Source organism: Meriones unguiculatus, chromosome 7 (assembly GCF_030254825.1).
Source record: "Meriones unguiculatus strain TT.TT164.6M chromosome 7, Bangor_MerUng_6.1, whole genome shotgun sequence".
In the NCBI taxonomy this organism is placed as follows: Eukaryota; Metazoa; Chordata; class Mammalia; order Rodentia; family Muridae; genus Meriones; species Meriones unguiculatus.
The window spans coordinates 34,706,621-34,715,893 of NC_083355.1; the positions used below are offsets into that span (position 1 = coordinate 34,706,621).

A 9,273-nucleotide genomic window follows, 5' to 3' on the forward strand; every position below is an offset into this window, starting at 1 on the left:
CTGCCCAAACACCGAGTGATTCCAGAAGGCAGAGCGATGGGTGAGAATCCCGGAGACCCTGGTGTGGAAGGCACGTGGTCACCAGCCCCTCCCCAGCTCTCTCTGTCTCTCCGTGTGTCTCCATCTCTCTCTCTGTCTCTTTCTACCTCTCAGAGAGAGTGAAAAGGGAAGCACCCCTTTCCCCAGATCATGTTCCCAGAGAGCTTGGAAAGGGGTGGTGAAAAGGGGTTTCCACGGGGTCCTAGAAACCTAAGTCGGGAGTCCAGGCCACTTTGCTGGGCTTAGCCTGACCCGCGCGGCCGGGTACCGGGAGCGGCAGGAGCCGCGGACGCGCAGCGAGTGGCCAGCAGGGGGAGCCCGGGCCGAGGGCCCGAGTCCTGCGGCCCAGCCTGCGCCGGGCCTCGGCCCTGCACCCGCCCAGCCGTGCCGCCGCCCTCGCCGCGCTGCAGCCGCGGCCAGGTAGGGGCGCCTCGCCTGTGTCCGCCCCGGCCCCCCTCTCCTGCGCCCACCGAGCCCCAGCCCCGCGCGGCCCACAGAGCGCACGGCGCGGTTCACTTCGCATCGTAGCGTTTTATTATTGACTCGCCTCGTTCTCCCTCCGGAGCAAAAAGTGAAAACCTGAGGTGGGGCCCTTGGGCCGGGTGGGTAAAACCGGGGCGCGGAGGCGGAGGGGCCCCGCGGGGTGGGCCTCCCCCTCCCCCTCCCCCAGCAGCCAAGGACTCTGGGGGCCCTGTACAATATAGATGCTCATGTAAAATGAAAAAAAAAATTAAACGCTATGAGTTCATCTCTAAACATATGTACACAGCACTGTACACTTGGAATAAATTAATACGAATTTGTATCTTCTGGGAACCTTAGAGCTTATTTACACAAATTACCATTTATTTCATAAATATCTTTTGCCCCCTGGGGACTCAAAGCTGAAGTGCACCTTTCCCCGCTGACCCAGGAGGAGGAGGAGGAGGAGGAGTGGCGCCGTCTCTGGTGGGGTACAGGTGGGAAGAGCAAATGGACAGGAATCCTCCCAGCTCAGGTCTACACCGGCTTCAGAAGGGCCTCTCTGGCTCCAGCGTCCTTCACCCCAGTTTCTGACGACATCCAGGCCCAAGGCCGGAGATCGTCGGGATGCTTTTCGAAGCCAATGCGCGTTCTGGCTTCCAAGGGGGCCGCGGGGCTTGGAGAGAGACCATCCCCATCGTGTTGAGAGGAGGCGCCCCCTTCTCGGCTCTCCAGCGGGTCTGGATCAAATCCAGGGGCTCCATAGTGGCTGCGATCCGGGTAGACGGATTCCTCCTTGAGACCCCCAGGGGGGCGGCCCAGACCCCCGGCCTGCCGCTCGAGGCTCTGTTCTGGCCGCGGAAGCCTGCTTTTGCTCCTTTAGTTAAATAAATACCCTCTGTGCTGTACGCGTCCCAAGCGGCCGAGGCGGACAGCCCAGCCCGGGGTGGGGGGCTCGTGTGGCAGCGCGGCAGCCGGGCGGCCCCTCACTTGGGGGACTCCCGGCCTGGGGAGAGGGCTCGCTGGCTCTCCAGCCCACTCACCAGTCTCTGGATGCTCTGCAGTTCGCTGGCCGCCTCTTTGGCTGAGCCGCCGGGCGACAGAGCCCCTCGGGACGGGCCCCCCGCTTTCCGGAGAGCCATCTCGGGCAGCGGGCTAGGTTCGCGGCTGTTCCCCGCGGCCTTGGAGCCGTCTGCGGCCAGCCCGGTGGTAAGGAGGCTGGCGCTAGGCGGGATGCTGACCGGGATCTGGTAGGGGCTGAAGCGCAGGCGGGGCCGGGCGCTGCCCAGGAACGGACTCCGCGACAGGGAGGCGGCGGCGGCGGCGGCGCTGCTGGCGGGCAGAGCGGAGGCGGCGGCGGCCGCGGCTGCCATGTAGGTGTAGGGGTAGGGGAAGAGGCCCCCGAAGGTGGGCATTGGGATTCCCTGGAAGAAGCAGAGGGGAGGGGGGTTAGACGTCTGTCGTGCAGGGGGCTGCCGGAATGCTGCAGCCCCGCGCTCCTCGCTCATTCCTTGGGGCTGTAAGAGCAGAGTCCGCTGGGCAACCGCAGGCTCTCAGGTGGAGGTGGGCCAGCCTGCCAGGGCCGAGCCCCGCGGGCGAGATGCAAAGGCATCTCCTGCTCGGCGCTGGTGTCTTGTGGGGTAAGAGAATAAATATGAACTGGCCGCACTAGCGCGGGCAAAGGCCTCGAGGGAAGAATGGACAGGCGCTGGGCCAGGTGGCGGCGGCTGGGGCCGGCAGCCCAGGTCCTGCTCGTGCGGAGCAGCCGCTCTCCCATTCCTCCTGTCTGCGCGTTCCAGGCTGCTACGGGACCACAGGCCTGGAAGGCTGCGAGTTCAAGCCTCCTGCCTGCTTGCCCGCCCGAGGGGTCTCCTGTGCCAGCGAGGCCAGGACCCAGGTGCCGACCAGGTCACGAACTGGCCGGCGTGTCTGACTGGCGGCACTTCTGTGGCAGCTGAGGGCGGGACGCAGTCTTAGCTGGCAGATGGCAGGGCAGCCAGGAAAGTCCGGGCACCGGGCACTCGGTTCCCCCGATTTGGGATTATCTGGCCGCTGAGATGATGCCTTAGGTGCCAGCGTGTGTGCCTGCGGGGCGGGTGACCAGGGCGGGCATTCCTAGAGATGGAGAAGGCCCGCGTCCTGCTTCAGACAGGGGGAGACCAAGAAGCAGCTTGGCCCCCTGGGAATGAACAGAAGGACAAGCTCCCCCCAACCCCGTGCGCCTCGGACCTGGGTGGTACCTCAAGGTTGGCAAAAGGGGAGAAAACGTCGAAGTTCCCAAATCTTGGCTTTGCCTGACACACAGCTGTAGCTCACCCTGTAGCTGCTCTGCCGACTGGTTTATCATCAACTCTGGGCTACCCTCTCCCTGGACCCGCACCTACTTCCTGGCTGTGCCCAAAAGCCTTCCGCCTGTCCTCCATGACCAGAGTCGGTTGGAGAAGAGACATTCACAGAAAGCCAGGGGTTCAGAGTCAGGGGGATGCTGGCACCTCAAACTCTGCGCACACCCCGATGACAAGCTCTGTTCAAAACTCATTTTCTGAGTGGTCTCTCCCCCCCCCCCGCGCCCCCATTTTACACATATTTGCTTCTGAACCAAAGCCATTTTCTCGAAAATCCAAACTCCTGTTTGCCTTCCCTGGAGATAAGATCTCGAGGGTTCAATTTGCCAGAAACCTCAGAGGGAAGAAACTGAGTGAAGAGATTCCAAATCTTCCCGCAGGGAATATTCCGCCCAAGTAACTGAAGAGGCTGCTCTGCGCCTCCATCTCCTTAGAACGCCGCCGCCGGCCGAGGTGCCATAAGCTCTCCCCCGGGGCCCGGGGTCTGGGGGGAGCCCGCGGGGAGAGGCTAGCCCCTTCCCCGGGTGTGAGCGAGAGCGAGGGGGCTCAGAGCAGGGCGGAGGCCGGTCCTGCTCCTCGTCAGGACTGGCACCCTCCTGGAGGCCCTCCGGGGGCCGGGGTGTCTGGGGGTGAGTCATTTTGGTGGCCAGCTGTGCGGAAAAGAGGGCACAATCCCCTGCTCCGTCCTTCCGGCCGCAAGGCCCTTCAGGGCCGCCGGGAGGTGGGTCGGAAAAAAAGCGACCCCTTGCAGCCCCGGGGCGCCCCTCGTTCGGAAGTCTTAAGGGGCCCCTCCGCCGCCTCGCCGGGGTTGCGGAGGAGGAACCGGGCCCAGCGAGGCCCAGGGAGTCCTAAGGTCGCCCAGGGGTCAGGAGCGGCGCCCGGGTTACCCTGTCGGTCCTGACCCCCGGGGACCGAGGTGGCTCTCCTGCGGACGGGGTCGGCCTCTCCTGGAGGACCCGAGGACCAGGCCCGCGGCCCTCTGCCCGCCTCGCCCCGCCGAGCTGCCCTGCCCCCGCCCCCCCCCCCCGGGCCCCGGGCCTTACCTGAGACGCCAGCATGTGCTGGGAGAGGTGGAAGGGGAAGGGCGCCGCGGTGCCGGCGGCGCTGGCTGCGGGGCCCAGGCCGCCCGCGTCCAGCCCGGCCGCGCCCCCGGGCCCCGCGCCGCCGCCGGCCACCGAGGCCAGCAGGTGGCCCATGCCCATGGCGGAGAAGGCCCCGGGGCCCACGGCGAACTGTCCGGGGTGCAGGAAGAGCGGCTGGCCGGCGCCCAGCGGCCCGAAGAACTGCTGCCCCGGCAGGTGGCTGGAGAAGGCCAGGCCGGGCAGGTGGCCGGCGCCCAGCGGGGACGCGCCGTCCGTCTGCACCACCAGCGGCGCCGGGCCGGCCTCCTTGGCCTCGCCCGCGTCCCTGCGCCCCTCGTCCCTGCGCCGGGCCTCGGCGCGCTCCCTCTCCGCGCCCCGCGGGCCGTCGGCCGGCTCCCCGGCGCCCCGCTCCGGGCTGCGCCGCTCTCGGGGCTCGGCGGGGCGGGCGGGGCTGGGGTCCCGCGGGGGGCTGCGGCCCGGGGCGGCGGCGGTGCGCTCCTCGCCGGGGCGCTCGGGCTCGGCGTCGCTGTCGGCCGCGCAAGGCTTCTCCTCGGCTGTGGGGGGACCGGGAGCGGGGTTAGCGGGGGGGGGGGACCCACGCGGCGCCCAGCCCCCCCCCGGGGAGCCCGGAGCCCGCTCCCACCCCGGAGGAGGACGGGCCCGGCGGGGAGGCTCGTCCCCAGCCGCCCAGGCCGCGGCAGGCCCCGGCTCCGCGTCCTCCCAGCCGGCCTGGCCGCGGGGGACGGTCCTCCCGCGGGGGGCCACAGCGGGGGGTCCCGCCTCGTCCCGGGGACGTTCCTTTAGGCCTGGAAGCTGAGCCGAGCGCTGGCCTCAGCCCCCCCCCATACTCGGAAGGCCCCGCTCACCTCGCGCCCGGGGCAGGCGCAGGGGGCTGGGCGCGGCGCCGGGGGAGGGCGGCGGCTCGCGCGCGGCCGGGGGCTCGCAGGACGAGGCGTCGGAGTCAGCGCCGTCCCGCTCCGGCTTGCAGTGCTCCTCGTACAGGCGCAGGGTGGGCAGCGTGAGCTGCTTCCTGGGGGCGAGCGGGGGAGCGCTCAGCGCCGTCGCTGGCGGTCGCCGCCTCCCCGCGCCCCGGGGTGCCCCCCCCCGGCCCGGCCCTCACCTCTTCTCCCGACGGCCGTTCCCGGTGTCCCGGAAGCCCTTGGCGAACGGGTTGTTGTCGATCTTCAGCTGCGTGATCTGCGGGGCCGGGGGAGCGGTGCTAAAGTCAAGACCCGGCTCTCCCAACCTTGGGGGTGGGGTGGGGGGCCGGGGCGCCCCGCGGTCAGCGGCTACGGGCTACGGAATGGAGAGCCGGCCGGGGTCGGGGGTGGGGTAGTGCCAATGGCTGGGGTAGTTGCAGGGAGCCCGGCGGGTGGGCGGGCGGACATCTAGGAGAGCGACGGGGCCTCCAAAAAGCCTTATTCAAAGGAGAATCCCTCAGCACGCGCGCACAGGCCCAGGCAAACAAACAGGCTCCTGCAGTCACTCAGGTTAAACTCTTCCCCAGCACAGACAAATACTCAAGCCCGCACACCCAAGCCCGCAGGTCCAGGCAGGCCCGGAAGGGCAAGTTTACAAACAAACAAACAAACAAGCAAACAAATGCCTAAGAAACCCAACGAATTCTCCTGCTTCCACACACAGCTAAGACGCGCCGTGTAATGGGTTTTGCCAGACAGACCCCTCGTTTACAAAGACACAACCAGAGACTCTAAGAACCCTCTCCTTTAGTGGAGGGTGACCTACGAGGGCACAGGCAGGCGGGAAAAGCCCTTTCACCTGAGGGAGAACGCGCTCAGCCTCTCCCAAAGGGCCTGCGGCCTGGCTGGCCCCGGACAGTGGCTTAGAGGAGCTCAGCAGGGCTGGGCCACCTGTCCCGCTCTCTGGCTCCCTTGGAGAGTAAAAATTGGACCCTGAGTTCCTAGCATCTGTAGAGCTTGGGCAGACTGCCTCAGGCGCCCTCTTTTCATTTAGATTCCCAGTCCTGAGCCAAGAAATGAACGAATAAAATGTAAAAATGTCAGCGGGAGCCTGAGTCTCTACTAATTGCTAAGTAAACATCTCCACTCCAGCTATGGCCCAGCTGTTCCAGTGCCTCAGGGGAGTGTGTGTGTCTGTGTGGGTATGAGAGGGAGCCCGGGGGATTTCTGTGGGTGCTGCTCATGCGAATCTGAGTGGGTGGCGAGCTCGTCAAGCGCTCCACAGGGCTGCTGCTGTCTGGTGGGTTTCAATTGGAGGGGTAGGCGCCCGTAAATGTCGGGGTGGGGGGTGGGGAGGTGTAGATGGATGCAGGGGCCAAATCCGCTTCCTGCCCAGCACACCTTGTCGTTCTGGTAGGCAGTGACGGCGATGAAGTCGGTCTCGGGGAAGACGTAGGTGCGGAAGGTGCTGTAGGGTAGCTTGAGGATGTCGTTGGCTCGGACGATGTGGAAACGAGGCTGGTACTTGTGCATGGAGTTCAGGATCGTCTGCGAAGAGCCCAGGGCTCAGCCAGCAGTTCCCTGCTAGTCCCAAACCTTCCTGCTACCGGGGACTGACAGGTTTTTCTCTCTCTCTCTCTATTATTTTCACCTGCACTTCATTTTCTATTTTTTCTCACGCTCTTTTTTTTTTCTTTTTCACAGCTCTACAGCTCCTGTCTTTCAATTACACCCCCCCAAGTTGGAAAAAGAAATGAAACAAAACGGAAACAAATAAAACCCAATTTCATTCTTTTACTTCCCTTTTCCCTGGCATTAATGAGCTCCTGAAATACTCCAGAAAGAGGTGTGTGTTTGTGTGTATGTGTGTGTGTGTGTGTGTGTGTGTGTATCAATGTGAGGCTTCACTTGCTCAGCGAACCCTGAACCCTCCGTCATTTGCTGGGACCTTGGCTCAGGCAGAAATGGAGAGTTCCTTACGCTTTCCCTTGCCTGGACCTCTGCCTTAACGGAGGGAAAGATCTCCAGAAGGCCCGAGGAGGAGAGCAGATTTAATTGTGGACTCTCCGGCCTTAGGAAAGGGCTAGCTGCCGGAGTGAGTCATGGCAGGTTTGCCAAGCTCGACTTCTACAAGCCCATAGCAGGGTGACCTCCACAGAACCTGGGCTGCTTGGCCCATTCTCTATAGCACCTGCCTCAGTCTTGACTCTAGGAGGGGCTCTCAGAACCCTGATGGAAAGGAACTGAGGTTGAGGGCACCCTGGAGCTTCCCATAAACTGTGGACACACGCTCTTCCCCAGGCCTGCAGAACTGGGCTCTGGAAGCCCAGGCCCAGCTTACCTGGCCTACAGGGCAGTGACCCAGACAGGAGCTTTCCAGGGGTCCCACTGATGCCCCCCTCTAGAAATCCTCTAGCCTCCCTCTGCCCAGGCCACTGAGACCGACTGCACCCAGGCCCTCAACCCCTTCCTGCTCTGCCCACACTCACAAAGCCGTGCTTGTCGGAAATGTTGTTGGTCAGCTTCAGCTTGTGGAAGGCCACGGGCTTGGCCATCCACTGCTCGCCCGTGGCCGGACTGTCCGGGTGGATGTACATGCGCTTGGGCATCTCTGGGTCAGCCTTGCCTGCCACCATCCACCGTGAGTTGTGAAACTTGTAGCGACAGTCGTCTGCAGCCACGATGTCCATCAGCAGGATGTACTTGGCCTTCTTGTCCAGGCCACTGACTCGCACCTTGAAGGGGGGGAACATCCGCCTCGGAGGGAGGGAAGGGGGACATGCCATTGGGACCCGGCTCTGCTTCGCCCCCTTCCCTTCCTGGTGGCTGGACAGTCCTGCCTGAAGTTTCCCCATCCGTGTTTGTCACAATGCCCTCTACAATGGCCGTGCTCGTGGCTCCCGCCGGGGAAGGGAAGCCCTATGCTGACTCCCAAGACATCCATCTCCTTTCTGCTGGCCAGGCCCTGCTTTGCAAAGCCTTGGGTGGCTTATGCACTCCTGTCTGGGGACCTTTCCTCCACTCTGAGCTGAGATGCCCAGGAAAGGAAAACTAGGCCTTTTAGAAACACGCTGAGTTTTTCTGAATTACTCTCAAGTTCGGTCAGAAATAAACGGCTCGGGACAGGGGTCGTAGAAACAGACCAGCAAGGTCTTTGTCTGGGGAAAGGATTCGGAGCCTTGATCAGGGCTCCTGGGCCCGGCGTTTCGGGTGATCAGGGTGAACGGGGAACCCGAGGCCTGCAATGTCAGAGGCTCAAATGTTGGGCGGATGGGGGATTGTGCTTTCCTTCTGTCTCTAAGGTCCCAGGAGGTGGCTGCTCCTGAGCTCCAAGCTCCAAGGACAAGCGAGACCTTCTCCGGGGCCTAGCTGCGGGCTCAAGAGCTCGCTGCCCTGCCGGAACCAAGCGGCCGGTCTGGAGCTGGCCGGAGGCGGGATGCGAGTTCCACTAGAGGCTCCGGGGCTCGGAGCGCACCATCCGGGGAACCGGGGAAGGCTCCTTCTCTTAGGGACTCCTAGACCGACCCGGAGACAGCAAAGCAAGACGGCCAGGGGCAGACAAGACCGGCCGGAGCCCAGCCACTGGGGCTGTGGGACTCGGGACCAGGCTGGGACAATTCTTTAGGAGCGTGTTTTCGTTTGATTTCAATCGAGAGATGTTTGCTTTTTTTTTCCTTTTCATCCGCTCCGGTGCCAAACGAAAAATAAAAAAGTAAAAAATATAAAAATATAAAAAAGCCAGCTTGCTTGTCTGTGGAGGGGAGCGCGGCGCTGGGGCCGGAGCGGGGCTGGCTGAGAGCACCAGCCGGGGACGGCGGCTGCCGTCCGGTCCCCCCGCCCGCCCGGGGCCCCCGGCCTCCCGGCCGCCCTACCTCCCGGACTTGGTGATGACCATCTCGGTGCCCAGCTTGTGGAACTGGTCCCACAGCTCCTTGGCCTCCAGCGTCACCTTGGGGTCGTCCTCCACCTCGTCGTCGGGCTCCAGGCTCTTGAGCGAGCGCAGATGCGCGGCGGCGGCGGCGGCGGCGGGCGGGTGCGGGCCGAGCGCCGAGACGTGCAGCCCCGCCTCGGCCGCCGCCGCCGCCGCCGCCGCCGCCGCCAGGCCCGGGTCGGGCAGCGGCTTGGCCAGCGCGCCGGGCGGCAGCGCCAGCGCCGGGAAGAAGGAGGGCTGCGCCGCCGCCAGGAAGGCGGACATGGGGAAGTCGGCGGGCCGCGGCGCGGGGAACGGGTGGTAAGCCATGGCGCCGGCCGCCAGCGCCGGCTCTCTCATCGGGGCATCCGGCCCGGGCGCCCGGGGGCCGGGGCCGGGGCCGGGGGCGCGCGGCTCGGACCCCCGGCCCGGGCGGCGGCGCGCGCGGAGGGCGAACGGCCCGGGCGGCGGCTCCTCCCGGCGGCCCGTGCCGCGCTCGGCCGAGGGGCGCGGGG

At 65.1% G+C, this 9,273-nt stretch overlaps 1 protein-coding gene across 1 annotated transcript; it reads right to left on the reverse strand.

Annotated features, from left to right (window-relative positions):
- Window positions 1–824: 824 nt before the first annotated feature.
- On the reverse strand, window positions 825–9,189 carry Tbx2 (T-box transcription factor 2). Its single transcript, XM_021658420.2, has 7 exons — window positions 8,721–9,189; window positions 7,338–7,605; window positions 6,250–6,396; window positions 5,049–5,125; window positions 4,795–4,958; window positions 3,890–4,482; window positions 825–1,925 (listed from the first exon to the last, which is right to left on the reverse strand). The coding sequence occupies exons 1-7, from the start codon at window positions 9,116–9,118 to the stop codon at window positions 1,488–1,490; spliced, it is 2,085 nt and encodes a 694-aa protein (XP_021514095.2). The 5' UTR covers window positions 9,119–9,189; the 3' UTR covers window positions 825–1,487.
- Between the last annotated feature and the right edge of the window lie 84 nt (window positions 9,190–9,273).